The following is a 21,004-nucleotide window of genomic DNA, read 5'->3' as shown; positions in this document are numbered from 1 at the left end:
TTGCTTTATAGTTAAATCTTTAAAGAGGGGTCTTTGTAATTGAGTTCTGGAACATACAGTGGGCTGATGCTGTGGCATCTCAGCTTCTAAATTTTAAACTTAAGGGACTTCTCTAAAGTGGATACAAAACTTCATAGAAGCCTTCATTTTGACAACATTGGGCCTTTAAGGTTAAACTCTAAGAATGGGTGAGAACACAAAGAGTTTTATTGTAATTTGCTTGGTTAATTTAATTTATTCATATATTTAACCACAGTCAGCATGTAGTTATTTTCCTCTAGGAGGCCCATTTTCCAAAACACGATTTTCAAAATGTCTTATTCTCCCACAAGGCTCTTTGTGTTTAGTTACCCTTTTATTTTTGCCAGTGTTTCCCTCATAGCTACTTGCCATCCAAACAAGACCCTGGGTGAGAACCAACTGTAAGCCTGTTTTCATGGCATGCTCTCTGAGCCACCAGTAAATCCCAAAGATCTCCTGTATTAAATACAAAACAGTATCACACGTTTATATATGGCCATCCTCTAATCTAGGAAGCCTAACAGTGATACAAACAAGGGGGTGTATGGCAAGCTTCCCCTTTGAATGAGGAGCCCAGTATTTATTTCCTGGAGAACACATGAGAGACCAAAGATGTTGTTGTTCAGGTATCTGACCATTTATGTTAAAACTGCAGTCCGGGAAATCAGTACAATGTTTTTTTATCAACTACTATTTTCATTATACTGGGAATTTATGAGTCTAGGAATTTACATCAATGTAATGAGTAATAAGAAAATTTACATATTTAAGGGAAAAACTGTCTCTTCCTCATGACTCTCCTAAGTTTCATTTTCAGTCCTTGAGAAAACATTTGCTTTCTTCCTCCTCCTGTGAGTTTTGAGCACTCCTGTTTGTCTACTTGGCCCCTATGTTGCCTGGATCAAGCCTACCATTCCTTTTTGTTGCCAAATTTCCTGTAAGTGTGCCAATTTTGCTCCTTCCCAATTAGCATAGTGATCAACTTTCCCTTCTAATAGTATTTCATGTGGGATGATGTTTTTGTAGCCAAGATGTTTTTTTCCTGATTTTCAATGTTTCATAATCCTGCCTTTGCCACTTTACTTGTCCAACAATGGGGCTTATTCATTGCGGGCCTGTAAAATAGTGAGGTCTTTTTCAGCTTTTGAACAATCTATCAGATTAAAGTGTTCATTGTCATCAATGTAAAGTCATTTTACATGTTGTAACATATAAAACCTTGGAATTCAACTAGTTTCTTTCCAGACTTGATAATATTAGCACAACCTATGAACAGTAAATTTAGAATTGGTTTAAAAACTGTTTTTGTCATATAAGGACAAATATTGTATGATGTCACTTATCTATCTAGAAATAGCAAATTCACAGTGACAGAAAGATTAGAGGTAACTAGGGGATGGGGGAAGGGGGAGAGTTGACTTGGTGTGTATAGAGTGTTTGTAAATAAAAACTAACTTAAAAATTTGTTTTTAAACAATGGTAAAGTTGTTAGGTTTGTTGCCCTTTTTTTTACACGCAACAGCAAGAAAAATATTTAAGAAATAAGGGATTAGTAAGAATGCTCACACTTAACAATTAAATCAAAGGGCAGTTTATTATAAAAGAATCAAAACAGAAACTCTAAGTACCAGTGTGTACATTGTACACATTTAAATGACTCACAAGAATGAAGTTTTTTTTTCGTATATATTAAGATCACACCACCTTGTTTAATCAAAAGATGTTCAAGGAAAAATATGACTCCAAACTGCATATAAAATTGCCATTTTAAACAGACTGCATTTCAAACATGCAACAACGCCACTGGTAATAAAGCTTTGGAATGGGTGCTCATTCTATTATTCTACTACAAACAGGATAGAAAGCAAGATAGGTTGAAAATGTATTCTAAGTAGAATAGAACTTGTCATTGTCTACATCAGCACTCCTCACTCCTCTGTTGCCATTTTTAGCAAGTACTCTTTGTCGATTTTGAAGAGTCGCCATCCTTCCTCACTGGACAGATCAGAAGCACCTCTTCTTTTGTAAAAGTTGATAGATGGTTCATTCCATTCTGCCACCAAGAAGTGCATGCCGCTGCAGCGACATTTCATTGCAACCTAGTATAAGAGAGTAATTCACAAACTCCGTGACATCTCACCTGCTTCCCAAGACCCAATTTTGAGTCAGTCATTAAAATAATCCAGTAACCCTTATAAATTTGGAAACCCAAAACTAAGACATACCTGGCTTAGATTCTTTAGAATTTCTGATCCAATGCCAAAACCTAAAATAAAGAGGACAATTTTAAAGTCATTTTAAGACTTAAGTCCTAAATTTCCCCTTAGAGCTGCCCCCTCACCCTGAACTCAACCATACCTCTATAATCACTCATCACGAAGAAGTCTTCAAGATATAATAGCTTGCCAATCCATGGGTCATATGTAAAATAGTACATGGCAAAACCAACAATGTTGTGTCCTGCAATTAAGAGTATCACATGAGTAGTGGAGAAGGAAAACAATCCACCAAAGTTGTAGCTGCAAAATCAGAAGCCTATCATAGGTTTTAAAAATATACATGCATAAATACTTAAGAGTAGCCACTGAACTGGAGTGTCTTCTGACTTTTATGCTAGTGCAGTCCAGGCCACGATCTCACTGTTTTCACATGTATTTGCAAAAGCACACATTAAAGCTTGTTGAAGCCAGGCTAGGTCGGTGGACTGGCCACTCTGCAATCTGCTGGATCTCACTCAGGAAGTGAGAGTGTTTTAATTACTTGCCAGAGCTAAACTGCTATGGTCTTAAATGAAACACACACATTATTTACATCCCACTGATATATTGGTACGTTGACTTGAAGTAAGTCAGGTTTACACGGCAGTTCAGAATAGTAAATATTTGTACTTTAGAAACTCTGCTTCCTTAAGGTCAGAACATCAGGCCAAAAATGCAACGTTTTAATTTCCAAACTTGCCTTCCAATTCACACATTTTCAATTTGTTCTCCCCACATACTTCTAAAGCACCCCATCCCTTATAATATTTTCTGTTCATTTCTTCTAAGTTGGGGAACAGACTTCAGAAAACATTTAAGAAAGCTCCCACCCAAACAACTTCCTCTTTTTAGCTGTCTTCTGACCAGTTAACAGGGACCAGCAACAAAACAAAACAAAAAACATCTGACTCCCTCTTATGGGTGTCTATAACTCCAAAGGGAGGCAAGGGTTTCAAATTAAAACTTTCTAGCCATTTTTTATTTCTTTGCAAACACAGGAAGCGAGTGTAATGGAGTTTCTGATCTACCGTGTTTTAAGTGTGTGATAATAGGACCTTACCTCATTTATCATGATCATCTACTTTATTGTGTAAAGGATCTTTTAGTTACCTCCCCGCCCATCCATGTACACGGAAGGGCCATGTACATGGCGAAGCTAGAGACTGTAACCTGAAGATTGGGACAAATTAAAGAAAAAAATGTGATTTAACACAATTACAAAAAGGTTACGTTAGGGTCAAACAAGAACCATTTTATGAAACGGAATTACAACAAATGACATCATACCTAACTTTTCCGGGTCTCCACAGCGCTCTGATACTTACTTAAACAGCTCTTTCACCCGCCCTATTATTAAGTGCAGCACATCTCCTGTGGTTTTTTTTTTTTCCCTCGGTAGTTTCAACACTGGCTGGCTATTACTCCTAACCAACTTCTCAGTAAGTAACTTCGACCTGTGTAGTCAGTGTGTCTACACAACAGGCACTACGGTTTACACAACATTCGGTTTTTGATTGGCAAGGGTTTGGGTGGCTACCTTCTGGAGTCCAGTACTCTTTGGGCACTTCTGCAACCAGGCAGTGGTAGAAGGGGTGCTCGCCGAAACCATCCTCTAGCAGATCTGCAAGAAGGGGCAGCAGGGACAGTGTCGGTCTCGGTGAGGGTGACGGGCACCGGGCGCTCGTCTCCTTCCCTACTCCCCACTGCCGTGTTACCTTTTTCAGTTAATACTACTTGCTCTTCCATGTATTCATATTTAGCTAGTTCCTGGGGCGAGGCAGAAAAGAGAAAGGGAGAGAAGCAGAAAACAAAGTGAGGCCCTGGCCAATTCCGGGATGGGGGTGGGGGGCGGATTAAGGCGAGGGAGGGCAGGCGAGAGGGGAATGAGGCGGGGGTGGGCGGGGTGACGATTCTTCCCCCAGAGTCCCGCCCGGCCGAGGCTCCTGGAGGTGGGTGGAGACACCGGCAGCGTTGACTGGGCACCAGCCCAGGCTGGGGGACGCCGACCCTCCCGGAAACCGAGCGTCCCCCCAACCCTCCCCCCGGGAGGCGTCCCTGGCCTCCCGCTACCTTGATCAGCCGCAGGATGTCACTGCAGTCGGCGGCGGTGGCTGGGCGAATCACGAATTTAGCCATTTTCGTCTTTTGCTTTTCTTTCCTTTGCGGACCAGACCCCTGTATTTGAACAGCAGGAGGAGGTGGTTCCTCATTCGTCTCCCGGGAGCTTCCTCTTCTTAGTCAGGCTGGCACCATGACCCAGTGAACCAAGGTAGCGAAGGATGAGCTTCTGCGAAGCTGTGACCGGCACCGCGCATAGGACAGGGGGGACCAGCCCAGCTTTTTAGCGCGAGGAAGCCCCGCCCCGGGCCATGAGGCGGAGGCACCTCGTCCAATGAGACCGCGGCCAGCCTCTCGGACCCCCCCCCCCCCCCCCCGCTTTCCCTCCCTCCCTGGCTCTGTTCCCTTTCCGGGCACCGCCCTCGCTTCCGGGCGACCGTGTGAACGGTGGCGCCGGCGTGAGAAGGGTGGTGGCGGAGTGGTGGTGAGGGGGTTGTTTAGTGGCGCCCTCTAGCGGTGCCTTGTCGAACCTTCCCAAAAACCTGACCTCGGGCTCGCGCGCCCTGGGTAACCTTTGCAAAATGAAGAGAGGAATTCTCTCTGTCGCCCCCGACCTTCTGCTTTCTCCTTTAACGGTTGGTAAAGCAAACCCTGGAGACCTGGCTTTGGGTGGTGGGAGAAGAATTAGAGCACGGTTCTCAAAGTGTGGTCCTGGGATGATGGCAGAATTATTTTCATAGTAATAGGAAGATGTCATTTGCCTTTTGTTACTCTCACTGGAATTTCCCGGGGGCGACCTGATATGTGGTAGTCATCCCTTTGATGATTCAGGGAATGGGTGCTTGTATAATTTTGTGTTTTCTAGAATTTTCTAAGGTAAGCTATTTGGGCTCCTCAGTAATTTTTTTCTTATACTTAATTTTTGTTTTAGAGTAACAAAATGTTTTCATTCTTACTTTCCCCCCATTTTTATTCCTTCTTAAATCTCTGAGCCCTCCCGATGGAAACACTTTCTTTCTCCCTGAGGTACTTTCTTTATAATTTCCTTTAGTGAAAGTCGACTTCTGTCAAACTTTTTCAGTTTTGTCTAAATATGTCTTTAATTCATCTTAAAATTCTTGAAGAATTTTTTTTTGTCACTCTTTATAGAATTTGAGGTTGGAAGTTATTTTCTTTCTGCATATTGGTGATATTTGCCTATTTTCTGGCTTCCATTGCTGTTGAAAAGTTGGTTGTCACTCTTGTAAAATTGATACATATTTTTTCCTCTGAATATTTTTGTATCTTTTATTTGTGTCTGGTGTTCTTCAGTTTCTCTCTGATGTGTGTTGGAGTAGATCTTCAGAAATTTCATTTTCCTTTGGATTAATTGTTTCTTGAATCTGCTGACTAGTGTCTTTTATTAATTTTGGAAAATTCTTAGGCAATAACTCTTGCCATATTACCTCTACTCCATTTCTCTCACCCCTCCTTCTGTACCTGCAGTTAAATCTAGGTAATCCCTGCTTATTTCATCCTCTGTGCTTCTTTTTTTTTTTTACGTTTTATTTCGAAAGAAGTGTAAAGTCACAGGATGTGTGATGTCATCACTCTGATAACGAAAGCAATGTGTGCTTGCGTATTCTTCTGTTTTCTAGAATTTTCAAAGGTGAACTCTTTGGAGCCCTCAATAATTTTTGTGTGTGTGTGTGTTGCTGAGATAATTTTTTTTATTAAATTCAGTTTTATTGAGATAATATTCACATACCATACAGTCATCCACGGTGTACAATCAGCTGTTCACAGTACCATCATATAGTTGTGCATTCATCACCCCAATCTATTTTTGAACATTTTCCTTACACCAGAAAGAATCAGAATAAGAATAAAAAATAAAAATGAAAAAGAACACCCAAATCATCCCCCTCATCCCACCCTATTTTTCACCACGATAATTTTTAAATGTCCTGAGATCAAAATGTTTGAGAACACCTGGATTAGTGCATAGTTTCTCTTGGGTTGTACGCACTGAACAAGTAAGTATTCAAGCGACTGCAGAATGAGTTTTTCTTTTACACACCCACCTTCCCGGGCAGTCCCTGCTGAGGGTCCTGCTCTAGCAGCCCTGCCTGGACTCAATGATAAGTCAAAGGATGATTTTCAAAATGAGATAAAGCATAAAGGGGGCCTGCAGTGTCCTCAGTCTATAGAATGATGGGTTGGACTATCACCAAATGACCACCCTAACATTCAAGAAATGATTCTCTTCCTTTGCTAGCAATAACCTGCTTGTAGAAAAGGTGAAGGTAGGTTATCTGTTCTCATCCCACCCTCCAGGATTGCATGCCCAGTGAGTCATCATGGGAATTTGTGAAAGGTCTTTCTCAAAATTCTTTGAAAATAAGATTGATTCTTATCTGCCTAAACTGCTGCAGGTAGTGTCTTTCCTGACACTATAGGCGAGACCTCATGGATGACCATTCATAGGCCCTTCCCTCCTCTGCTTCTGTCTAAAATATGAGAGGATTTACGAGAGCTTATTCCATGACTTAGCACTAATGATAGCTGCCTAGTTGGAGCAAAAAGAAGACCATTTCCTATTTGGGTTGCTTAGGTTTTTAGAATACTGTTGTCTTATTAAAATGCATTATCATTTAAAAAATTCTGTTTTTCCAGTTTGAGTTTCATGCTCTTATGTTTCACTTTGGCCTTATGACAAGAAGAGCCCATTCTGAAAAACAGGTGGCTAAAAAAAAGCCCATTGTGATTGCGTTGGTGCATGTGTAGAAGCTAGAATCCTAAGAAATTTGAATTTTTTTTCATGGGAGTGAATCAAGTTGTGCTTTTGAGATTTTTAGATTAATTCCACTGTAGATAGCAGCAGTGAGGATGAACCATTACTTCCTCCCGATACTGGGATTTGTATTGAAAACTGCATTAAAAAGGGATATACTACCAAGCATTTGGAAAACTTTTATTTGGTTAATGAGCCAACAAATCAACAAGTATTTAATGAGCACATATCAGTCTTGTGCTAGGTGCTTGGGAGTTATAGAGGATTACTAAGTTTTGAAACCAGCCCTCAAGGTATACAGTTTACTTTTGGAGATTTTTTTGTAATTTACACAACAGAATTTAATCTTCGTGAGTAAAAGAATTTCTGTAACTGAGGTGGGGAGAAGGAAGGGAAAACACCTAGGCATTGTTCTGGCAATTTCCATTCATTGTCTCATTTAATCCTTACAGCTATCTTGTGAAGTAGGTAATGTTATCTCCATTTTTGCAGTTGAAAAAAAACCGTGACTTAGAAGGGTCAAGAAATTGTCAAAGTCAGGAAGTGGTAGAACTAGAAAAGAAGGAATTCTGTTGATTGCTAAAGTGAAACTGTCCAACCTGTTCCATTAAACTATTATGGAAGGTGTCGTATTTTCCTTTCTGTTATAAAAGTAACGCATACTGATTTTAAAATTTTTAGAAATGTGGAAATACGAAAAGATAAAAATAACCTGTTAATAGTTTGATTTTCTTCTAGGCTTCTTTTATATGTACATATACATTCAAGACTGATATTCAGTGTATACAGTATGGTGGATATAAAATAGCCACAAATTCATTGTAACTCCTCTCATCAAGAGAGATTCCCACCCCTTGAATCTGGACTGGCTTTGTGACTTGCTTTGACCAATAGCATGCAGAAGTGATATTGTACAACTTCTAAGCAAGGCCTCAAGAGATCTTACAGCTTCTGCTTACAGCCTCTCTGAACATTCCTGCCACCATATAAGGAAGTTTGAGCTAGCCTCCTTGAGGATGAAAGATCCAGTGGAGAGAGGGGTCCAGCTGAGAGCTAGCACCAAGTGCCATACATGTAAGTAAAGCCATCTTGGACCATCCAATCCCTTTTTTTCTCTGCCATACCAGTGCACCCAACTGTGCCTTCCAAAAAGTACTTACTGAGTCAGCTACCCTTTGGCCTCATGCCAACAGGTTGTCATTCTCCAAGTCACTTGCTTGGATGGGAAACCCTACTCTCCCTGTCAGATTATGAGGATGTATACTCTCTCTATGAGAGGAGAATGTATGTGAAGAGCTGTGGACCATTTTCGAAGTATTAGGACAGCTCTTATCTCAGAAAGAATGATGGTATAATGATGCCCCAGATTCACCAAGTGGATGTTCAGAGAGGAATCCCCCATGAACAGAAAGTCCTGTGGAATTCTCCTGTGAAGGAGTGTGGATGGGAGCAGCTTCCGGCAGCCTCTTAGGATAGCAGGGATCTCTTAGCCACTACAGGCTTGGAATCAGATACTCCCCACCTGTGTGATTGTGTCAAGTTACTTAAGCTTGTTGAATCACCATTTCTTCATCTGTAATAAATAATAAATAATAAAATACCTATTTCATACAGTTAATTGTGAGGATTAAATGGGATAATACGTATAAGGTACTCAGCACAGCACCTGGCATAATTGTGAGTCTTATTACTATTAATATTATAGTGTATTTTCCCATGTCATTGGACATATATTTAGAATTTAAGAAAAATTTAATGGCTGCTTAGAATCCATTGTGTACAATTTATTTTACCATTCTTTTGTTGAAAATTCCCTGCAGATTTTCAGTGTTAAGGTGGTTATAATGTCCTTTATAATTTATAGTTTTTTTCATTGAAAGAAAAGAGATTTAAATAACTTACAGTCATTAGCTATAAATCACCCAATAATTTAGGTACACTGTATTCATTTTCAGTATTGTCTTTACTGGAATTTCCTCTTTTCTTATATTGTTTTTCACATTTCTCTACAGTATGAATGGAGCAGATCTGTGTTTTGAAATTGTAAAGCGAGCTGATGCTGGCTTTGTATACAGTGATGCTGTAGCCAGGTATGTAATCTGTTTCTAATCCCTATAGGTAAAGATGGAAATAAAAGAAGGAAATGACAAATCATATGAAGTAGCCTGCTCTTAGAACTGATTATGAGCATACTGCTACTCTTTCCTATAAGGAGCATATCTATTTTAGTGTGCATTGGTGAAACTGAATAGTGACTCTAAATGCAAAATACTGAACAATGAATTTGTCTATTGAGGCAAGTGGATTTACATTTTAACATCTGTACTGCTTTCTTTCCCATTTCATATGATTTTTTAATAAGGAGGGATATGATAGCTCATAGTGGCTGAGTAACTTGACTTTCTTTAAATTTGTTGCCCTGCCTCCTTCTGGCTGCGGAGCAAGGGACCCAGTGTCAGTTGATAGAGCAGTTATTGCTAGAGCACAAAATAAAGAATATGCTCAGTTTGGGGAAATGATTTTTTGTATGACAGGCTAGGGAGAAGAAGCTAAAGAAAGAACTGAGGCTAAATATTCTGTTTCTTTTGTGCCATGCTTTCCAAAGCACATTCTCATTTTCTTTATTCCATTTTTCTATTGTTTTGAGTTCTCATCACAATTAAAAATTTTTATTTTATTTTTTTGTGCCTGAAATTAGAAAGCATTCTTTAATACCAAAAATAGTCAATGCTGTTTTGATTTTTCCTCTGGCATAGTTATAAAATACTTTATCCTAGTAAATGAAACTCTCAGACTTTTACATGTCATTATTTATATTTATTCCTTAAAGAATTTGAGGCAATTTGCCTTTTAACTTCACTATATTGATATCTTTCAGTGGCAGTATAAAATGGAGAAAACTGAAAATTCTGAATGTTGATTTTATAAAATAATGAAACTCAGTGGAGGACAATGATTTTTTTCCTTTTTGAACCAGAATAATACTAGGGTACCTGGCATATATGTTGTCAGGGCTGATGTTAAATCAGTGCTACTGTTATTCTGTGTTCTGGTTTGCTAATGCTGCCATTTTACAAAACACCAGAAATGGATTGGCTTTTATAAAGGGGGTTTATTTGGTCACAAAGTTACAGTCTTAAGGCCATAAAGTGTCCAAGATAAGGCCTCAACAATAGGATACCTACACTGGAGAAAGGCCATTGGTATCTGGGAAACCTCTGTTAGCTGGGAAGGCATGTGGCTGGTATCTGCTTGCTCCCAGGTTATGTTTCAAAATGGCATTCTTCAAAATGCCAGTGTCAGCTTCCAACAACAGTCTTCAAAATGTCTCTCTAAGCTGCTCTCCAAAATGTCACTCACAGCTGCTCTGAGTTCCTTCTGTTTGTCAGCTTATTTATATGGCTCCAGTGATTTAATTTAGACCCACCCTGAATGGGTGGGGTAATACCTCCAGGGAAATTATGCAATCAAAGGTCTTGCTCACAGTTGATTGAGTCACATCTACATGGAAACTACCCAATCCAAAGGTTCCAACCTACTCAAGACTAAATACGTCTGCCCCCACAAGATTGCATCAAAGAACATGGCATTTTTTTCCAGCTTTTTTTAATAATTCAATTTTATTGAGATATATTCACATACCATACAGTCATACAAAGCATACAATCAGTATTTCACAGTACCACCATATAGTTGTGTGTCCATCACCAAAATCAATTTTTGAACATTTTTATTACCACACACACACAAAAGTAATAAGGATAAAAATTAAAGTGAAAAAGAACAATTAAGGTAAAAAAGATCACTGGGTGCTTCCCCCCCCCTTTTTTCTACTCATTCATCCATACACTGGACAAAGGGGAGTGTGATCCACATGGCTTTCCCAATCACATTGTCACTCCTCATAAGCTACATTTTTATACAATTGTCTTCAAGATTCAGGGGTTCTGGGTTATAGTTTGATAGTTTCAGGTATTCACTGCTAGCTATTCCAATTCATTAGAACCTAAAAAGGGTTGTCTATATTGTGTGTAAGAGTGCCCACCAGAGTGACCTCTCGGCTCCTTTTGGAATCTCTCAGCCACTGAAACTTCATTTCATTTCACACCCCTCTTTTGGTCTAGAAGATGTTCTCAATCCCACAATGCCGGGTCTACATTCCTCCCCGGGAGTCATATTCCACGTTGCCAGGGAAATTCACACTCCTGGGTGTCAGATCCCACGTAGTGGGGGAGGGCAGTGATTTCACCTGCTAAGTTGGCTTAGCTAGAGAGAGAGGGCCACATCTGAGCAACAAGGAGGCATCTGGGAGGAGGCTCTTAGGCACAATTCTAGGGAGGCCTAGCCTCTCCTTTGCAGCAACAGTCTTCCCAAGGGCAAGTCCCGTGATTAAGGGCTCAGCCCATCAAACCACCAGTCCCCAATGTCTGTGAGCACATCAGCAGCCATTGAGGTGGGGAAGCCCAACACCCCAAGCATTCTCCCCAACAATGTTCACATTAGTGGTAGCATATAATATTTCTCTTTCTGTGCCTGGCTTATTTCGCTTAGCATTATGTCTGAACATGGCATTTTGGGGACATAATACATCCAAATCGGCACACTCTGTTCCTCAGTCATCCTTATTGCTTTTCTGTGGCTTACAGCCTGTCTCTATCCCTAGTGGATGGCAGGATAGGTAAGATGGCAGTGTGTAGGGATGGTGTCATGTAATGAAATGACTTGTGGTTTCTTCCAATCTTGAGATTTATAGAAAGGTAGATATTTTTTTTTTATTCATTTTATTGAGATATATTCACATACCATGCAGTCATACAAAACAAATCGTACATTTGATTGTTCACAGTACCATTACATAGTTGTACATTCATTACCAAAATCAATCCCCGACACCCTCATTATCACACACACAAAAATAACCATAATAATAATTAAAGTGAAAAAGAGCAACTAAAGTAAAAAAGAACACTGGGTGCCCTTGTCTGTTTGTTTGTTTGTTTGTTTCCCCCACCTTTCCACTCATCCATCCACAAACTAGACAAACGGGAGTGTGATCCCTATGGCCCCCCCAATCCCACTGTCCCCCCTCATAAGCCACATTTTTATACAATTGTCTTCAAGATTCATGGGTTCTGAGTTGTAGTTTGATAGTTTCAGGTATCCACCACCAGCTACCCCAATTCATTAGAACCTAAAAAGGGTTGTCTATATTGTGCGTAAGAGTGCCCACCAGAGTGACCTCTCGGCTCCTTTTGGAATCTCTCTGCCACTGAAGCTTATTTCATTTCAGAAAGGTAGATATTTATGTATCTATCAAGATGAAAGCCTGTTGATTTTTAAAACCACCTGTAATTACTGTTAAAATGGTGATTTTATGAAAAGAACTTTCCAGAAGGGATCTGAAATGGGTAGCATTGGGACCAGTAGGTGGTATTGCAAAGAAAGTTTTTGGCACAATTTCTTAAAGACTCTTTTTAACATAGACAACCCCCACCCCCACCCCCGAAAAAGGGCAGTCTCAGAAAGTATTATTAGGTGTGTTCCCTATTGCTGAAGACCAGTGACCATGTAACTAGATTCCTCCCGTGGTGTACAGTGTTTGACCAGATGATTTCTAACCTTCCTCCCCCCTCTCTAATTCTGTGATTCATTATTAGAAAATTAAGCTTGCATCAGTATTCTAGTGAGACCTACTGCAAGAAGATTCTGAGACACCCACTAGTAATCAAATTGATAATGTTATTTTTCTCCACCTGGCTGAGCTTCAAGATCTTTATGAGTGCAGCAAAGCATAGCATAAAATAAAACTGAATTTGGTCCTTAGCAATTACCTCTGCTCTTTCAGGGGTGTTGAGTTGTGGGGTGAGCTAACACATGGGATCAGATTATCAAATCAAACTCACATGATTTAGAGAGATCTTCTTACCTAGTACTAAGCTTTACTAAATAATTTCAAGGATACAGGCAATCAAAAGACCCTGAAGAAGTAGAGAGAGGTTTGGGGTATCAAAGGCAACTCCCTGGGTCATTTCTTCCCTTATTAGACATGTACTTCTGGTCCAAAACAGATGAGATCTCTCCATGAGGTTTGTGGGATTTTGCATACAGAAGGGAACATTTCAATTATGAAATGTTCATTTTGTACCCCAGAAAGTTGTATAGCTTACATGACGTTCTCCAGGAAGCCATGCCTCAAAGATCCTGGGTTCTAGTTAATAGAGGTAATCCTTAACCAGGGACATTCTGCTAAGGGCATTTCAGAGGTAAGGTCTCTTTCTCCTAGGAAATATCATTAATCTGTTTACCCAGATGTTGAGTTGCCTGAGTCACCTCCCTTTTTTTTCTTTCCCCTGAGGAAATGCCTCCTTCCAAAGGGAGTGAATGGATTGCTGGCTAGCTCTTGCCTTACTTGGCTGTATCATCTCCCCTGATCCTTAGGGTAGATGGAGACAAAAATATGTATTTGCTGAGTTTCTCTGAAAACATTGGCCACTATGATGCTTCATTGAGTTTTATGGTTGGAAGTTTAGTCAGCAACTCTCTAGAACATTGTGGGTGAATGTTGGTTTTCATTTTATTCTGCTTGCACACTTTGTGTTCACATGCACAACCTCCCAGAATCATGACTGGGAGGGTGGAGAAAGATTATATCTATCATAATTTGGGAAAAAAAATCTACCTAGAATGATAGCTAGAAGATAAAACATGGGACTGAATAACACAGTGAACCCAGTTGTGGACATTGGACTGGGGTTAATAATACAAATATAAGAATGTTCTTTCACAAATTATAACAAATGTACAACATTAATACAAGGTATTAATAAGAGGGTGGTATATAGGAAAAAAATACACCTAATATAAACTATGGACTGTAGTTAATAGTACTACTTTAATATTCTTTCACCAGTTGTAACAAAGGTACTACATTAATGCAAAGTATCAACAAATGGGGGGAGGTATATGGGAATGCTGTAATTTTTTACATGATTTTTCTGGAAAATACAATTTCTCTAATTAAAAAACAGTAGTAGTAAAAAAAAAAAAATCTCTACCTACCTCCCCAACACACCCCAGAGATTCTTATATGTATATATATTTGTGTCAAATAATATGGTACTCTGATATGTGATTCAAGTAAATAAAATGCTTATTCATCAAGCTTTCTTTTTTTTTTTTTAATTTATGAGACTGCAGATAGGAGTTTTCTTTAGGCTAAAGATAATTTAGGTGACTATCTTAGTGCTATATATCCCAAGCAGTCCATTCTGTAGGTACAAGCATGCCCACTTACCTAGTTTAAACTTACCCAGTATTTCCCTGGTCACATTTAGATGTATCAGTTGGGCAAGCTGTTCCTAAATCTTTGACTAAATTTAACAATGGTAATAATAACGACTTAACCTTTGGAGAGGGGTTTAGAGTTTACAAAGCACTTTCACATTTGTTATCCCTTTGCCGTTAGTCATTTCGGGGTGGGAGGGGGTGGGCAGTGAGTCCTAGACCTTCAAAAGCCTGATTTGAACCATTAAAAGGCCACTAACCCAAGTTAAGAACCCCTAACTTAAACAGAAACTTGTTTACAGGCTGCACTGGCCCAGATAGAAACCACAACCCTTTATGTGTGAATTTGCAAAGTAAAAGAAATTGAACATCATGAGAACTGAGAACTGCTTGACCCTGGATGTTTGGCTTAGAGCCCAGTTGTGAGGAACAGAGTCTGAGGGGTTTTTCCTTCCTTTCATTTTTAAAGCGGAACCTTCTAATCAATTATAATAATACATGAAGTAATGCATACACTAATTACAGGTTCATTCATGTGAGCTTGGTTGGATAGTAGCATAAAGATGGAACTTGATGGAAATGACTTAAGTGTAAAGCAGGAGTGGGGATATTTTTTTCTGTGTTTAGTCACAGACACATACGAGGTCATTTGTGAATACCATGAAAATTTTAAAAATAATTGTTTAGTTTTCATTTTAAAGTGTGGGCAATATAAGATCTGAAAACACTAAACAAAATTCAGTAAATACTGAATAATATTGAGTCTGTTGCATTTCTATGTCATGGCTGGTTGGGAAGGAAAAAACGAGAAAGGAAGAGGGGATAAAAGGAAGAAGAAAGAGACACATATGGAGGGAGTAAAATGCAGGGGAAGCAAAGATGAAAAAGAGGGAGAGAAGTAGGGGAAGGATGTCAAAGTAAATTCTAAAATAATAATGAATAAACTACTCATGTCACACCCTGTTGCTGATTGACCCTCTTACCACTTTTTAATGACTGTTCTTTAAAATGCTAACTCATCCTTTGTTCTCACCTGTACCCAGTTTGGGGGCCTCTGCAGACCCCAGCTGACCCAACAAGGAAAGAGACTTCCTGGTACATAGGTCTTGAACTAACCTGGCTTTTTTCAAGGATGCTGCAACTAAACCTTGATTTTGTTGCAAAAAGAAAACTATAAGCATAAGGGAATTCTTTCCTCATTTGTCCTTCAAGCTAAATGGAAATAAGGCAGACAGCAGGCTCTGCTGACAGGCCCCCTTTGGTCAGAATTTTGGTGTAGCTCTGAGTGCTGTTTACTTAATAGCAATCCAGTTTAAGTAGAATTTAAATATTGGAGAATTGTTGCATTTTTCATGATTTAAGCTTGAATTTTTAGTTTGCAGCACTATTTTACTTATGAACTGTGTGAAATTCTTTTAACTTAGAGATCTTAGGAAATGTAGAACCCATTATTTCTTCATGAAACTCCTGAACTTATGAGTCTATTTGCCATCTCTTTAATTATTAAGCCTCACTTTCCACCAATCTTGTCTATTCAAATGAACTGTCCATAGGCAGGTAGTATGAAGGTCTGAGTTACAAACTAGGGACACTGTATATTAAGTTTTAAAAATAATTTTTTTTAGAGTTTTAGATGTCTTTTGTTTTTCTACAGTCATTACGTGAGACAGATACTGGAAGCTCTACACTACTGTCATGATAACATAATTCACAGGGATGTGAAGGTAAGTCATTTTTATCGCTAACTTCAGTGTTTGTGAAAAGGAATTCATTTATAACAATGATAATAGTCAGACATTTTTCTTTAATGTTCTTATAGGGAGCATTTTAAACAATTTTACTTATAAATAAAAACATTTAACTGCTTTATATTTGGCAAGTCATTGTACTCTTTTTTTTCAAATGCAATTTTATTGAGATATTCACATAACATACAGTCCTCCAAAGTGTACAATCATTTGTTCATGGTATCATCAAATAGTTGTGCATTCATCACCACAATCAATCTTTGAACATTTTCATTATTCCAAAAAATAAAAGAAAAATTAAAATATAAACAAACTTCCAAAACATTCCATTCCCCTCCTCCCCTCACTGTTCATTTACTTACTTTTTTTTAACACTCATTGTTTTTTTAACTTTATCAAAAAATTAAAAAACAAACAATTAAAAAAAAACATTTCAAACAAAACCGAAACAAAGGAATAAGAAAAAACAAATAACCTAAAATAACTACATTGCCTCCAACATGTTCCAACCACACCCCAAGAAAATTAACAAACCATAACCGAACAAAGGAATAAGAAAAACAAATAACCTAAAATGTCTACATTGCTGCCAACTTGTTCCTACCATACTCCCCCCAAATTAACAAACCATAGTTGTGCCTGAGCATTCCCATAACATTAAGTTTACCCTCCATAACTTATCTGTTCCTATTAGATTATCATTCCCCCTTCACTATTTGCTGTCTATCACTAGGTCCCCTACATTCTATATGTACTCTTAGTAGGAACAATTTTTATAATTTAAATTTTCTTATATTAAATTGTGCAAGCTATCTAAAATTCTATAATTCCTGTTTTGCCTTTGTGTGTAAGAGAGAGAAACAAAAAATCCAAACAAATAGGAAGAACCAAACGAAATCCTATACTAAGGTAATTGGGAAGAAAATTAGAATTTGGTTTAAACCTAGGATGAAATCACAATTATAGATGTAATATGGTTGGTACCCTTAAGAATATGAATATTATCATGACTCTGTCTTTCTGCCTGTTTGATCCCAGTATCATCAACTTAATAACTCTTAGTCCCTGGCTCATAATAGTGTCCAGCAGAACATCACTAAGTTCTCTAAAGGAGACTGATGGGCCTTACTCCAAATCCCATCCTCTTCAAGGTCAGAAGTCCCTGAGGTCTCTGACTCTGACGTACATTTCATACTCTGATATTTTGTCACCTGCCTCTCTCAATGCTCAGGTCTACAAACATGGTATTCCTTTCCTTAAGACATTTATATTACCATCAGTCTGGCTTCCTCCAATTATTTTTTTTCTCCAATATATTTTAATGTTTCAGAAAATTAAGTAGAGTTTACTTAAATTTTCTATAATGTTTGGTAAATTTTAACTGAAATTCTAGCTGAGGGAAAGCGTGAGAAATTCTAAAACATTCTAGTAGAATATTATAACGGCAGATGAAAATCACTGAAGAAATGTACAAAATATACATTAATGTAACCTAGTTGGAAAATATTTTATTCGGGAGAACCTAAGATGGCAGCTAGGTGAGACAGGGCAAAAAAACACCTCCATGAAAAATACTAGATAGAGGCCAGAAAGTGACCTAGAACACCAGTTCCAGCAATGCACCAGCCGGACAAGGTCTGCTAAATCCACAGGGACCATGCATTTGGTGAAACCGGGAGTCTGCATTCTGAAACGACAGTCTGGGAACACCCCTGCACGGCCTGGTGGCCCAGGGCTTCCCTGGAGGGCCGGCGCACACTTGTGACATGGCACAGCCTTCCCTCAGCAGAGGTCCTGGAAGAGCATGGCTGGGAAGGGGGACCCGCTCAGAAATCCCAGGGACCCTACACCAATACCAAGGACTTGTGGGTCAGCGGCAGAGACAATCTGTGGCAAGACTGAAATGAAGGCTTAGACTCTTGCAACAGCCTTAAATCTCTGGCCAGGAACACCTGGGAGGTTTGATTATTAAAGCTGCCCTGCCTCCCTAACCACCCAGACACACGCCCCACATTCAGGGCGGACAGCACCAACAACACACACAAACTTAGTGCACCAATTGAACCCCACAAGAATCAGATCCCCACACACCACAAAGACAAAGTTGGGGAGAACTGACTTGAGGGGAATAGGTGACTTGCAGACGCCATCTGCTAGTTAGTTAGAGAAAGTGTACACCACCAAGCTGTGGATCTGACAAATTAGAGACTGGTACGTTTTATATCCAGAAAGAACCCTATCAAGTAAAGCAAATGCCAAGAGGCCAAAAACAACAGAAAATCTTAAAGCATATGATAAAACCAGACGATACGGAGAACCCAAACCCAAACACCCAAATCAAAATATCAGAAGGGACACAGTACTTGGTGCAATTAATCAAAGAACTAAAGTCAAACAATGAGAGAGTGGCAGAGGACATAAAGGACATGAAGAAGAGCATGGTACAGGATATAAAGGACATAAAGAAGACCCTAGAAGAGCATAAAGAAGAAATTGCAAGAGTAAATAAAAAAATAGAAGATCTTATGGAAATAAAAGAAACTGTTGGCCAAATTAAAAAGACTCTGGATACTCATAATACAAGATAAGAGGAAGTTGAACAACAACTCAGTGTCCTCGAGGACCACAGAACAGAAAATGAAAGAACAAAAGAAAGAATGGGGAAAAAAAGAAAAAAAATCGAAATGGATCTCAGGGATACAATAGATAAAATAAAACGTCCAAATTTAAGACTCATTGGTGTCCCAGAAGGGGAAGAGAAGGGTAAAGGTCTAGAAAGAGTATTCGAAGAAATTGTTGGGGAAAACTTCCCAAACCTTCTACACAATATAAATACACAAAGCATAAATGCCCAGCGAACTCCAAATAGAATAAATCCAAATAAACCCACTCCGAGACATATTCTGATCAGACTGTCAAATACTGAAGAGAAGGAGCAAGTTCTGAAAGCAGCAAGAGAAAAGCAATTCACCACATACAAAGGAAACACCATAAGACTAAGTAGTGACTACTCAGCAGCCCCCATGGAGGTGAGAGGGCAGTGGCATGACATATTTAAAATTCTGAGAGAGAAAAATTTCCAACCGAGAATACTTTATCCAGCAAAACTCTCCTTCAAATTTGAGGGAGTGCTTAAAGTTTTCACCAACAAACAAATGCTGAGAGATTTTGCTAATAAAAGACCTGCCCTACTTCAGATACTAAAGGGAGCCCTACCAACAGAGAAACAAAGAAAAGAGAGAGAGCTATAGAGAAATTTAACAGACATATATAGAACATTACATCCCAAATCACCAGGACACACATTCTTCTCTAGTGATCATGGCTCTTTCTCCAGAATAGACCATGTGCTGGGACATAAAACAAGCCTCAATAAATTAAAAAAAAATTGAGTATATTCAAAGCACATTCTCTGACCACAATGGAATACAAATAGAAGTCAGTAACGATCAGAGACTTAGAAAATTCACAAACAACTGGAGGGTAAAAATGAGGGGGAGATGAAAACATTCCCAGATAATCAAAAGCTGAAGGACTTCATCACCAGTAGATCAGTCCTATAAGAAATGCTAAAGGGAATTGAGCAGGTTGAAAGAAAGGGACACTAAACAATTGACTGAAACCTCATGAAGAAATAAAGGTTTCCAGTAAAGATCACATGGTAAATATAAATACCAATACTACTGTATTTTTGATATGTAACTCCACTATTTACTTCCTACAGGATCTAAAATACATAAACTGTAATGATAAATCAGTCGTTTTGGACTCAATATAAAATATGTAATTTTTGACAAGAACCACATAAAGGTGGGGGAATGGAGGAGTATAGGAACATAGTTTATGTGTCCTATTGAAGTTAAGTTGGTATCAAAGAAAAACAAGATTGTTATAGATTTAAGAGGTTAAATTTAAGCCCCACGGTAAACACAAAGAAAGTATCAGAGAATATGACCATAGAGATGAAAAGTAGAGTATGGGTTATGAGAAGTGGGGGAAGGGGCAATGGGGAGTTAAGAAATGAGTGTAGGGTTTCTGTTTGGGGTGAAGGGAAATTTCTAGTAATGGATGGTGGGAAGGTGATAGCATTGCAACATTCTAAATGTGATTAATCCCACTAATGGAATGCTAGGGAGGGGTGAAATGGGAAGATTTAGGCTGTATATATGTTTCCACAATTGAGAAAAAAAAAAGACAGTCTAAATAGATAATGACAATTAAATGCCAAGGATGATCCTGGATAGGATCTGAGGATGGAGGAGAGGAGGCTCAAAGGGACACAGTTGGGACAAAAGAAAGAAAAAAAAGGAAATATAGAATGTAAGCTTTGTATCAATGTTGAATTTCTTGAACTTCTTAGCTGCGCTTAATGGGATTGCATAAAAGAATGTTCTTGTACATGGGAAATGTATATGTGAATTATATTGTTTGTTCAAGGATGTGTGCAGCTTGCTCTCATATGTTCAGAAGACAGAGCAATAGATGATGGATGATAGGGAGGGAGGGAGGGAAAGAAAGAAATGATGGTGTGACAGTATGTTAAAGTTGGTGGCTCGTGGTATCGGGGGAGAGGGGTCGGGGTATGCTGGAGTTCTGTGTATGGGTTTGTATTGATTTTGCAACTGTTCCTGTAAGTTTGAATTTACTTCAAAATAAAATTTAAAAAAAAGACATAGGTAAAGTTCTTATCACAGTGCCTGGCATATGGTAGGAGTTCTTATTGAGAGCTCCATTTTATTAATGGCACATTATTTACTAATTTCCCTAAGAGGTTTTGTAAATTTGTCTTTCTAGTCTGGCTTCAGGCACAGAATGTTCACTTTTAATATGTACTCATGGTAAAAAAAAAATCCAACAGTGCT

At 38.8% G+C, this 21,004-nt stretch overlaps 2 protein-coding genes across 2 annotated transcripts in view; both read right to left on the bottom strand.

The window, feature by feature from the left end:
• LOC119523721 (zinc finger X-chromosomal protein) overlaps positions 1-21,004 on the bottom strand; it is a 725,297-nt gene that overhangs the window by 498,809 nt on the left and 205,484 nt on the right. The gene's annotated exons all lie outside the window — the stretch shown is intronic.
• SAT1 (spermidine/spermine N1-acetyltransferase 1) lies at positions 1,597-4,415 on the bottom strand. Its single transcript, XM_037822545.1, has 6 exons — positions 4,350-4,415; positions 3,995-4,046; positions 3,817-3,900; positions 2,380-2,481; positions 2,247-2,287; positions 1,597-2,120 (listed from the first exon to the last, which is right to left on the bottom strand). Exons 1-6 carry the CDS (start codon positions 4,413-4,415, stop codon positions 1,950-1,952), a joined length of 516 nt encoding a protein of 171 aa, XP_037678473.1. The 3' UTR covers positions 1,597-1,949.

This window comes from Choloepus didactylus, chromosome X, assembly GCF_015220235.1.
Source record: "Choloepus didactylus isolate mChoDid1 chromosome X, mChoDid1.pri, whole genome shotgun sequence".
Taxonomy (NCBI): domain Eukaryota; kingdom Metazoa; phylum Chordata; class Mammalia; order Pilosa; family Megalonychidae; genus Choloepus; species Choloepus didactylus.
Note: the sequence above shows the minus strand (reverse complement) of the source record. Positions and strands in the feature narration are given on the sequence as shown.